The sequence below is a fragment of the Cinclus cinclus genome, chromosome 3 (assembly GCF_963662255.1).
Source record: "Cinclus cinclus chromosome 3, bCinCin1.1, whole genome shotgun sequence".
Lineage (NCBI taxonomy): Eukaryota > Metazoa > Chordata > Aves > Passeriformes > Cinclidae > Cinclus > Cinclus cinclus.
In genome coordinates, this window is record NC_085048.1 from 92,705,348 (window position 1) to 92,718,402 (window position 13,055).

Genomic DNA, 13,055 nt, shown 5'->3' on the forward strand with positions numbered 1-13,055 from the left:
GAGCTGTTATCAAAACTGTTGGACTGGAAGGGTTCACTTGATCACAAGCATTTGCACTTCAAAAAGAAGATAAAAAAACCACTTGCTATGTTGCAGCTGAAGGGACAGTAATTAAGCAAGGACTAATACACTCTTCAACCACTCCAGCTGCAAGTGCTAATGTTAATAAACCTTCTCTTCTTGTCCTCTTTATTCCTGGACACTCAGTGTAAAGTGGCAACTGGACAAATGGTTTAAGTACACAAAACCCAGTAATTATTATGCTTTTGAAAACATCGTAACAATGTTTTATGTAGGGCTTTCCCACAACATCAAGAACCCGTGAAACTGAGGAGCTTGGAGTTTTTCTGTGACTCACTTCACAACTCACAGCTTTTTTAAAGTACTGATTATCTTTGGGGAATGATCTTTCCATTCTAGTATGGCTAACCACCATTTTATTTAAACTTAGCATTGCTGCCTCTGATGCTGGATAAACATGTTTTATAAAGTGTTCACTCCCAACAGATCTTCAAATTGAATGTGTTGCAGAAACATAAACAAAGCCTACATCTCTGTAAAGAAAATGTTCTGCATTCAGTTATATGCTTACCTGCTGTAAATACCACGTGGCAACTGACAGAAGAGCCAATCTCTGAGAAGTTTTGAGTAATTTTTGCCTTCTCAAAAATCACACTCTCAATATGAATATTTGATTTTCATATTTCAAGAAACCAAACAGTAGAAAGCATGTAACTTTTCCAGCTCAGTCAGAAATAAGGTAGGTACAGCAACTGTGGTTTGCTCCACTCCTTTCTGGTTGTGTTTAACATGTTATAGAAGACTTTATATAGTCTTTACATCTAACTGAAGTCAGAGCAATCAAAGAGAATGGTAGAGAGGGACCTCTCCATTTCTGTATAATCTCTCTCTTTTTCAGAAAAGAAGCAGAGTAATTTTCTTGGTTGACTCAATTTCAAGACAATACATCATGCATGTTTCCTACTTTATTTTCTGTTCTGCATTTTGAACTAATTTGCTACGTGCACTGCCAGGATGAACTGCTGGAGAGAATACTACAGATGCAGTTTAACTGACTATTTTTGCAAAATAATTCTTGCTTAGGATAAGAGCCATATGAACTCAAACTGAACATATTACCCCTCCCCCCCTTTTTAAACTGGGGATGGTGTTTTTGGTTTTGTTAAAAATTCAACAAGATTGAAATATTCTAATTCCTCATCATTGTCTTATACCAACAATTAGAAAGATAAGATGTTAATGCTATCCATCACTTCACACAAGATTTTTGGAATATGTATTACATAAACTAATTCTAACAGACTCAATGAACAAAACAGATGAGTGCACCTGAATATAAACTGCTTATCACAGAACAAATGAATGCACCTGAATATAAACTGCTTATCTTAGAACAAATCTAGAAGGTCACTTAATAGGCTTAATCTAGGTATCTAATGGAAATACCCTGCTTATCTCTAGACATCTAAAGTGGCTGTATTCATTACAGATGACCACCATATTGAATGGCAACATAAAAAAAGATATGGGACTATTTTCAAATTGTTCCACCTATCAGCAGCCCTGATGGAAAAACCTATTCATGTGAATGAGTTACTGTACACTGAATTAGCAAGAAACTTCCAAGTGTTTAGGAGCTGTAGTTGACCTTCTACTTGCTTTCACTTAAAAATGTTTAACAATGTGTTAGATGAAATCACCAGCGTGATGTTCATAATGCACTTGATGCTTATGAGGTTATACAGCATAAATGAGGTGTTGCTTATCAGGTAAACCATAGCATTTGTGCAAGTGTTCCTTGCCTGTTACACAAGTTTTTCTATCTATTCTCAGCATTAAAGGATCAACTCTGTCATCAAGCTCAATACAAGGAAATTCAACTCCTAACTTGACTCCAGGTACAGGATGCTGTTCTACCATTAATTATTCAAAATGCTGCTCTTGAAGCTTTAAGAAACTTCTAAAAGAGATACAACTGAGTGAAATTCTTGCAGAAAAGATACTAAGTGCAATTGCATTTTAAGGATTTATTTTTTCCATTAGAATTGCACTACAACATAAAAGAACCCATAGGCACTTGGGAAGTCAAAACAAGTAAATTCCAAATGTCTACAGAAGAAACATTTCATGCAGCCACACACCACAAAGTGGGATTTCTTTTAAAACTGCAGAAAACAAGAGGACTAATCATGTTGCTTCATATTTTGAGGTCAGAGGTTTTAAAAATCATTACTATCTGTAAAGACTACTGCAAAACAGTATTAAATGTGTTTTCAAGACAGACACTAACTGAAGAATGAAAGGGATACCATAATGCTACTTATCCTCCTTAAAAATAAACTTAAGTGAAATTGTGGATGACAATCATTGGAGTGGTTGGGTTGAGGTGAATTACAAGAAATACTGCTTAGCCTAACAGTTCATAGCACTTGTCACCCTGAATAAAGCACAGAACGCATCTAAAAAACTAAGCAGCACATCTGGCATTTCTGAGACTAATGCTGGAGGGCAACTATTTTGCTGAAGTGGGATGCTGGTTTTGACACTACATTTGAGAGTCCAAGAAGAGACTAAGTCACCACCCTCACTTCACCAGACAGAAGTTAATCTTTGATAGTTAAAGGGTATGCTTTGATTGTCACTGCAGATCTACTATACCAAGAAAAACCATTGTAAGCTTTGTGACAGAGCATCTCTTTTAGTGGTTACACCTAAAAGATACTTAATTTTTGTTGATAAGATACAATTATTATCTCCACAAGGTATTAATCGGCTGACAAACCTAAACGATGTTTTTTCTTGATAGTCATAGATTTTGTAAGAATCAAGGTAGGACACAATTCAAGGCTCTACACTCTAATTTAAAAGGAGTGGTATAGAAGAACAAATAAAAAGCGCACATGGATCACCTTAACCAGTAACTCTTTTCTGGCTAATTGCAGCTTCAAGAGAGACAAATGCTATGTTATTATTTGTGCCTGCTTTCTGATTTGATGACACCAAGATAATTGAAGTTTTTCATTAGACAATTTCAGCTGATACAAAAATCACTGTCACTTGAAGCAAACAGTTTGTGAGGCAGACTTCATTTAACTGTAAATCTCCCAAATGATAGATAGAAACCACAACCCTTCATAACAATGACATCAACACTGACAAACCTGACCTATTAATTGCAGTGCTCTGCCTTGAGCAATCATAATAGAAAGCAACTGTGCCTTACGTATGGATACTACTGCTGGTGCTATTAGTGATGAGAACCACTTTGATAACTAACCTACCATGAAAAATGATACAGGTGCAACTAGGATCCCTTATATGAGTAAGTATGCAAAGCTATTATGAAAGTCACCAAGCAGCTTTAGTCCTCCATCAGGTGCTTCCCATGGCAGATGGAAGTTACATTAGGCTTGTATTGGTATAAGCAAAAGCTTTAGCAAAAGTACACTGGAAAATAAACTTGTGGAAAAAAGAAGCTCTCGCTATGCAGAAAACAGTGAGGATTAAAAGGTGAAAGAACAGTGAATAGTTCCTCCAAAAATTATAGATACATGAAGTTAAAAACATCACAGCTACCTCAACATCATCTGCAATATTTACTGTTCGTTTTGAAACCTACATTGTTTATAATGAGGTTCAGAAATTCGACTGGAGCTTTTTTTCCCCTTTGGTTCATAGGTTTGGGTTGGAAGGGACCTTAAAGATCATCTAGTCCAACCCCTCTGCCATGGGAACGGACACCTTCTGGCAGATGTGAAACTATTGCTTGTTCATAAAACAAAGGTATTTCAATGTAACTAAGTTTCAAAGTCTGGAAGTGTGCCACTTGACTCATTCCTCAGGAAAACTGTAGCATTTTTGCCAACAGTTACTGAACACTGGAAGAATGAAAGGGAGGGCTTACACTGACATCACAGCAGCATCTCCTTTTCTAACAACCTGAATTTTTCTGCCTACAAAAAACCTATCTGCAGGAAGCACATAGGTGCAGGAAAACACCCACTCCTTTAGGAAGTTTTATTGCTCTACGTTGTAAAACTAAGGTATTGAGTTACAGAGAGGATTAAAAGAGCACGACATTCACTACATTTTACACAAGTAGATAAGGGGGGGAAAAAAAAAAAAAGAAGGGGGGAAAAAAAAAAGAAGGGGGGGAAGGGAAAAAAAAGAAGGGGGGGAAGGAAAAAAAAAGAAGGGGGGGAAGGGAAAAAAAAGAAGGGGGGGAAGGGAAAAAAAAGAAGGGGGGGAAGGGAAAAAAAAGAAGGGGGGGAAGGGAAAAAAAAGAAGGGGGGGAAGGGAAAAAAAAGAAGGGGGGGAAGGGAAAAAAAAGAAGGGGGGGAAGGGAAAAAAAAGAAGGGGGGGAGGGGAAAAAAAAGAAGGGGGGAGGGGAAAAAAAAGAAGGGGGGAGGGGAAAAAAAAGAAGGGGGGAGGGGAAAAAAAAGAAGGGGGGAAAAAAAAAGAAGGGGGGAAAAAAAAAGAAGGGGGAAAAAAAAAGAAGGGGGGAAAAAAAAAGAAGGGGGGAAAAAAAAAGAAGGGGGGGAAAAAAAGAAGGGGGGGAAAAAAAAGAAGGGGGGGAAAAAAAAGAAGGGGGGAAAAAAAAGAAGGGGGGAAAAAAAAGAAGGGGGGAAAAAAAAGAAGGGGGGAAAAAAAAGAAGGGGGGAAAAAAAAGAAGGGGGGAAAAAAAAGAAGGGGGGAAAAAAAAGAAGGGGGGAAAAAAAAGAAGGGGGGGGAAAAAAAAGAAGGGGGGGAAAAAAAAGAAGGGGGGGAAAAAAAAGAAGGGGGGGAAAAAAAAGAAGGGGGGGAAAAAAAAGAAGGGGGGGAAAAAAAAGAAGGGGGGAAAAAAAAGAAGGGGGGGAAAAAAAAGAAGGGGGGGAAAAAAAAGAAGGGGGGGGAAAAAAAGAAGGGGGGGAAAAAAAGAAGGGGGGGAAAAAAAAGAAGGGGGGGAAAAAAAAGAAGGGGGGGAAAAAAAAGAAGGGGGGGAAAAAAAAGAAGGGGGGGGAAAAAAAGAAGGGGGGGAAAAAAAGAAGGGGGGGAAAAAAAGAAGGGGGGGAAAAAAAAGAAGGGGGGGAAAAAAAAGAAGGGGGGGAAAAAAAAGAAGGGGGGGAAAAAAAAGAAGGGGGGGAAAAAAAAGAAGGGGGGGAAAAAAAAGAAGGGGGGGAAAAAAAGAAGGGGGGGAAAAAAGAAGGGGGGGAAAAAAAAGAAGGGGGGAAAAAAAAGAAGGGGGGAAAAAAAAGAAGGGGGGAAAAAAAAGAAGGGGGGAAAAAAAAGAAGGGGGGGGAAAAAAAAGAAGGGGGGGAAAAAAAAGAAGGGGGGGAAAAAAAAGAAGGGGGGGAAAAAAAAGAAGGGGGGGAAAAAAAAGAAGGGGGGGAAAAAAAAGAAGGGGGGGAAAAAAAAGAAGGGGGGGAAAAAAAAGAAGGGGGGGAAAAAAAAGAAGGGGGGGAAAAAAAGAAGGGGGGGAAAAAAAAGAAGGGGGGGAAAAAAAGAAGGGGGGGAAAAAAAAGAAGGGGGGGAAAAAAAAGAAGGGGGGGAAAAAAAAGAAGGGGGGGAAAAAAAGAAGGGGGGGAAAAAAAAGAAGGGGGGGAAAAAAAAGAAGGGGGGGAAAAAAAAGAAGGGGGGGAAAAAAAAGAAGGGGGGGAAAAAAAAGAAGGGGGGGAAAAAAAAGAAGGGGGGAAAAAAAAGAAGGGGGGAAAAAAAAAGAAGGGGGGAAAAAAAAAGAAGGGGGGAAAAGAAAAGAAGGGGGGAAAAAAAAAGAAGGGGGGAAAAAAAAAGAAGGGGGGAAAAAAGGGAAAAAAAAAAAAGAAAAAAGGAAAAATGAGAAATACATTCAGGAGCTGAGAGTAATTTTGATGACAGGAAATCTTAACAAAAGTATTACAAAACTAAAACAACCCTACTCACCTTCTCATTTACAGGTAAGTTCTTTTGTTTTAGTTTTAGCAGCGTAAGGTTTCAAAATACTGCCCTCAGACAGAGGCCCAATATTCCTCATCATGAATGAATCAAAGTGTGAAATCCAACAAGAGTTTAGTTATAATCTAATACCACTACATTTCCACAGAACTTGATACAAAAATCATTGCTCCAAATGACAGAAAATCATTAACAGAAGAAAATAATTAATACACCACAGATAAATTCTTTCCTGCACCTCACTGATATGTATTATTTTATCTGACTGTACACCACTCAACCAACATAAACGAATTCTCCACACCCCCAAATACACTTTAACTTGAGAAGCAGTGTTCTTCCAAAAGTTGTAGAGTATCCACAAAGAGGCTCCTGACCAATATTGTAAAAACAGTGCCCAAATTACTCTATTGAAATATTCCTTAGATCTATAGCAAGGTTCCTTACCCAGTAACATTTAATTTTATTTCCAAAATATTTTGACAAGAAGAAAACTTCTGAAAACACCTGTCTGTTTCTTCAGTTAGAAAGAGCTTAAAACAGAAATGTTTGATTTGATTTTACATTTTGAAAGCTGTTTAAAACAGCACAAGTGCTCAGTGCATCTTTTCTCCTAATGTCAACAGACTGTGACTCTATCAAAAAAAATTGAGAACAGCTTTTATCTTTGAACTTTTGAAAAAACAACCACAGGATTTGGCAGAAATATCCAGACACCTTCAGATAACAGGTCCTGGAAATGTAGCTTTCATCCTTTAAGCACATTTCAAATAATTACAACTGTGTATAGTCAAGTTCAGTAGTACAGCTGTACAAAAAGATAATCTAGAGTGCAAGACTTAATACAAGTGTCTTTAATATAATGAAACCAAGCCCCATGACACAAAGGGGATGGATGGAAAAACTGGTAGCAACAAAAGAAAGCATCTTTTTCACTGGTCATGTTTTTTGCACTTTAGCTCAGTGAAATCACTTACCAGCTTCCAGCCCAGAGTACAGGCAGGAAGATACAACACAAAATGAGTTCTCAAAACCCTGCAATGTTTGTCTCAGAGAAGAAACAGCGCCTAAAATCACACAAGGAATAGCTAAAACAGCAGCACTCACTTTCAAAACTTCTTAGGAGTATTTTCACTTATTTCTACAGAGGAGTTGTGAATGAAAGTTAGAATTTTCAGTCAATTACTAAACTGAGCAAAACATTTTGGAGAAAATGAGAAAATAGCCATGTTATGTTTTCACAATCTATAATTAATTCTTATTTTCTTTAACAAGGGTTTTATGCTCTGCCCAGGAACCCATTTGAGAAAAAAATGACAACCTTAATAATTTTTTGGTAAAGAGGTAATTTAGTATTCTACATCTCAGAAATAAACCTTGAGTGTTCCAACACATTCAAGATTTTAGAATGTGTTCCAACACATTCAGATTTTATTCTATGAAACACCAAAGCTTCACATGCAGCTTACTAGAAAGAACACAGATACAGTACTAGAAAAGTGACATGTATATAAACTATATGTCACTAGAAAAGTGCCAAGTATAGAAACGCACAAAGACTGGAAGAAAAAAAGCATTCCTTCTAAGAAATCAGTGTTCCATTCATTGAACGCTACTTCTAAATTGTAGGAATTTTGCCTTTGCCTAACATAAAGCAACGTGAGGCTTGAGACTACTTGATTAGGCAATATCTAACTTCAGAATACAACCAATTCAACTCAACCACAGCAAAATGTCACACAATATACACCTTATTAAAAGAGTACATTAAATTTGAAATCAAATGTATAATTTTCCTAGTTTTAACTACAAAGCTACTATTATCAACCTGGCATGGTATTAGAGAAACCACATGCTGTTCTATTTCTTTTCAAATATAGTTACAGTCGATGCTGTCACAAAACAAGTCAATGAAGACATGAAAAGCCACCATTATAGTAGCAAACTGAAATATATACGTGACAAACTACTTAATTATAGATTCCATTAAAAACGTGCCTATCTTAAATGAACTGGACTATTGAAAGGCTATAAGCCAGCCATTTTAAATATTTTCTTTTTTTCACTTTCTTGCTCAGCCTTTTCATTTGTCATTCGCTGTATGATAATGCATTCAACCTGTACATTGGATTAGGAAATGATTTTCAAAGTATGTGCAGGCTAGGTTTTTACTTCTCTCTTTCTTGTGTTGCGTGATTATTAAAAAAGTGTTTTGACTCAAAGGCAGTACACCTGATAAAAGGAAGACCCATAAGTTTGCTCAAATTAAGCAACTCATCCATGGAAGAGTAAGCACAGGAAGAGCTTCTGGAGAGAATCTAAGTGCCAGTTGTGGCTACGTCAAATTCAAATTCACTACCTGGTCCATAAAGAGAAGCATTCTTCCTCTGAGCCTCAGCTCCCACCGTGCTGTGAACATGATGTGAGCAGGCAGTTTCCTTGGTACACAGCAAGCAATAGTCACTCGTAGCCTATTATTTCTCTTCCAATACCCAAACAGTCAGGCATTAAATAATTTCTGAGAGAGGATGAGGCTATGTCAAGGCATTATAATAGCTCTTCATTCTGTGTTCCCCAAACCTGTGATCTCATCCAGGCTTTGCTGGCTGCTGTAATTCTGAACCTTCAACAAAGCTTTTCTAAAAAGCTTAAGCCTTTCCTGCATGCAAAAGGCCAACCTTAAGCTCACATTCCCTAGATACAAATTACAGGTCCTGAGACTGAACACAAGATACACTACCTAAAAGACACACGCTGTATCTCTTCTATCTTTTAACATTGTTCCCTTTTCAGGTCTGTGTAAAAACAGTGATACAGACATCAGACTCCTTGCTGTTAAAAAAGAATTCCTTCACACCACAATTCTGTTCAATAACTTGAGTCTGCAGTGTTCTTTCCTCAGGATATTAATCTTGCTAAAAGCATTCTTGCTCTTCTTCACTGTTACCACCTAATAGCAGTAATTACTTCTTGTTCTGTGTTATCAGATGTCACAGGTATTAAATGACTTTTTTTTGTCATTGGATTGAAGTATCTAAAGAAGATTTTCTTTCAGAAGCAATCACTGACAAAAGGAAGCACATGAACTCGGGTTTATGTAGCCACGTTTGCAAAGACAGATGCAGCAGATGTGTCCACAAACATGAACAGTCATTAAAGATGTCGGAAAACTGCATCTGCAGAGCTAACAGCACATCCCTTCTATTTGTGACTTCTGCCTAAACATAGTGACACAGAAGCTACATTCACATGCCAACCTTCTTCCACAACATCATGCAAATGATGCATTTAATAACTGGAGGTAACTGAATTATCCATCAGTCTTTAGTAGATTGGCCTGGATTTTTGTTAAAAAGGGAACTACAATACCATCATTATATATGGATTATCATGACTGGAAGACAAAATGGGCTCCTAAGGACAATCCAGAAAGTGTAGCAGAAAATAAACATTAGGATTTTTTATTATATATATGCATTCACAGTATATCTTCATCAATTGAAATTTAATCACCTTTTTACAATTTAGAGGAAAAGACAGGTTTTAGGATAGTTAAGCCATGTATCATCACTACCATGAAGCTAACCTATCAGTTATAATAGCTCCTATAAAATACCAGAGTGAAATTGCAATAAGCCTAGAAAATGGGCTACAAATCCCAGATATGCTCAAGCAAGCACTGAACCAAAAATAAAAATAGGTAGATAGGAAACCAAGAACTAGATAGCATTCATCTAATTCACGACCACTAACAGCAGAGATCACAGGCCAAGGTTTTAAAGCATCTTATTCAGCTCCAAATGGCAATTATTGGACAGGAACTTCAATTAGAAAAACCTTGCCTCTTCAAAATGAGCTAGATTTCTAGCAGTGCCTTTCTATTCTTTCCACATATAATAACTCTTACATTTCTCAGAAGCAACTTACACTGTTTACGCAATTTAAATCTGAAAACATTTAATGTTGTCAAATAATAAAGAATATCCGTGTTGCAGTATTTATTGTCCTGGCCTATGTTTATTATACCTGATAAAGGATCTCCCACATTCTCTTCCCCTTCCAAACATTTTGCTTATAAGACAGGAATAGACTGGGATATAATGAATACATTTTAACATTTAAAAGTCAAATTTCTTTTCTCATCATGCCCTTCTCCAAAGAAGAATTCCAAAAAAAGTATTAGAAAGTTATTTTAGACAAAAGCTGTGGGGAAAATCTAAGTATTAGATTGTGCAGAAATGCAAAGACAGGTGAATTTTTTTCTTCCACTTTTAAACATGGCTCCTAGGGCTGTAAGTACTAAAAAAACCCAAACATCCCATTTATACTTCCAGCCTTAGAATAGGCTCAGTCCAAAGAAATGCAGGATCTGTATGGCAGGTGCATGGATAACCTGCCTTTTTTTTGTATGTCCCCTTTTCACCTGACCACACAGGTGTGAACCAAACAAAAGAGAACAGGGACATATTTTTCAAAGCAGATTTTTGGGATTAAAAATTACCTGAATTGTACCACAATGCACCCTGGACTTGTTTCATTATCAGGAAAAAAAAAATTATGAATTTCACCTTAAAAATAAAACATGCTGTCATATAGACAAAAAATATATACTGAAAATGGCAGCTTATACACACACACATCCTGTGCTGAAAACGTTTTCCTTGGCTTAGTTCAAAACAAGTACTGAGAAACAGTATCAGGCTCTTTCTTCAGCAGTGGGACATCAGAATATTTTAAAAGAGCAAATGCACATTTAGGGAGCAGTGGCACCAAGTCTTCCAGTTCCATTACCCATCCATAATATCAGGGAACAAGCATAAGAGGAATACTCACTTTAAAGAACCTCTCAGAACAGTGCACATGATCTTACAAAAATGAAAACACCTACCAGTGCATTCTGGTTTCCTGAAGCCTTTTTTATGTTTCTTGCTGGCATTCCATGAAGGTGACTACATCTATTCTGGAAACCTACAAAAAAGTAGGTTTATTTAAGAATATTTTCTCTACCATAGAACCAATAAAATTCACCATTACACACCAATCTATCAACATGAACTCTGTTAAACAAAACCATCTTACTGGCAAACATTTCACTGGTGGAAACACAGAGCACAGAATGGGAAAAGTAAGCAAAAGAACAAACTGTCATGAAACTTAATATTTCCGCAGCTGTTCTTACTGCCACCCTGGATCTATGCACAGTTGGCAGCACAAGCAGAACATACTGAATTACAGTAGAAAAGTGATTTTTGCATCACTTACAACTTCCTTATCACTAAGGAGTCATTAAATCTGGCCAACCTGCAGAGACCAAGTCCTCCAAAGCAATCCATGCTCTAGAGGAATCCTTTCCTCTTCTACACAAACAACATGGCCTGACCATAAAGCAAAGCAGATGGTCACATTAGCCTTCCTAGCCTTTAAATTAATGAACTTCTACAGACTTCTAAACATCACAGCAAAAGCCAGGAATTAAATGAAACATCAAGTTTAATTTTAAATGATGTTGAAAAATTCTCAATGCAAACATTGAGACAAATAAAAAGAGCAGGCCATTAAAATGAGCCATTTTCCACCATCTGACTTTTCTAATAATTGACTTTGAGTTATTTCTCTCTAATGATATCTTTAAAATTAAACAGTTAAAGAAAATAAATGGGTAACTCCAAGATCTTATCCACATTTTACATATTTCATATAATCCACAAATATCTTTCTAACACACAGAAGTGATTCTACAGCTTGCATTTGCTTGATTGCTACTTACCTCTCCTCCCTGAGCGGGACATCAGGGGGAAAGTACCAGTTAAGATACTTTCAAAGACTGGGTCAGGCAATTCTCTCTCCAGTTCTGTGGAATCTTCTTGTTCCCACCATGGAATAACCCCTGTAATTCCACATGCGCCACCTGATTCATTTTCATGAAACCAATCACTCTGCTCATCATCACCTGTGCAAGGGCAGGGTCCCGAAATCCCCCAAAAGAGAGGGAGGAGCAAAGAAGATAAAAATCAGATGTTACCATCAATAAATACTCTGACAGAATTACTATTTTTTTTGCTTTATAGCTGTATAACAATTACTCCTATATAGCAGTTTTATTTGGAAAGTGTTTCTCAATAGCATGACAAGCATTGCCATCTATGAAGCATCATAAAATGTAATGTTTTAAAACCAATTTACAATAGTGAAAACAATAATAAACTAGTTAATCCTTTTGGCAATAACTGTGGGGAAATCCATTTAAGTTACTGCACTTTACATATTAACAAAAAAAAACAAGCCTTAATCTCCTGCAGGGAATTAAAAGGTATAAAACAAACTGGTTCTTTGCAGCTGATAATGGTATATAATTAGCTTAATTTCATGATTTGTATGGCTAGTAAAAGGGGAAAACAATCATGAGCAGATGTGACTAAATGAAGTTAATCTGATTAAGTTCATTTAGAAATAAGTTTTGAAAAAGTTGATTTTAAATGAAAACTGACAGTATCACATGATTGAGAATGATACTGCATTATAACACAAAATTGGTCATTTTTCCTGACAATATTATGTACGTAGAATTTAAATACTTGGATTTAAGTTAAGAAATAAGACAAGAGTGAAAATCTGATCTTAAAATTAGCTCATAAACTAAACACTGGCAACTAAAAATAAATGCTTATGTTCATTCACACTCACCATCTAGTTTCAGAAGAACAGAAAGTATCTTCAAAAAGACATGGGAAACTTCCTTTCCTCCACCCAAAACTTAGATTAGGTATGTGCTGTACATTTTTTTCCACTTCAAACTATCAAAACCATGTTTTGTTATTTCTGCATGTAAATTATTTGTTTGACATTTCCATTTTTATTTGAAAATAAATTAAGGGAGATACAAATGTAAGATTTGTAAGACACAGATTTCAAGAATAAAAAAGCATTTGTGCAAAATTTCACTGTCATTCAATGCCATAGTGTGAAAACACAAATGATGAAAACCAAAGCCAAAGTTTCATGGAAAATAAAATCCAACACGCTTTCTCCAAATAAACTGTTGCAATGTAAAGAATATTTGAGATCAAGCACAAGTGAAAAATGTCCATAAACATTCAATCAGGACAATTACTTCTAGAAAATAT

The 13,055-nt window shown here is 36.6% G+C and overlaps 1 protein-coding gene across 1 annotated transcript in view; it reads right to left on the reverse strand.

The window, feature by feature from the left end:
• The window catches only part of GPATCH2 (G-patch domain containing 2), a 117,675-nt gene that overhangs the window by 82,378 nt on the left and 22,242 nt on the right, over positions 1–13,055 (reverse strand). Inside the window, exons 4-5 of the mRNA XM_062489306.1 lie at positions 11,699–11,881; positions 10,820–10,899 (exon numbers count right to left, since the gene is read on the reverse strand). Of these exons, the coding sequence (XP_062345290.1) occupies positions 10,820–10,899; positions 11,699–11,881 (263 nt within the window). The remainder of the gene's footprint in view (positions 1–10,819; positions 10,900–11,698; positions 11,882–13,055) is intronic.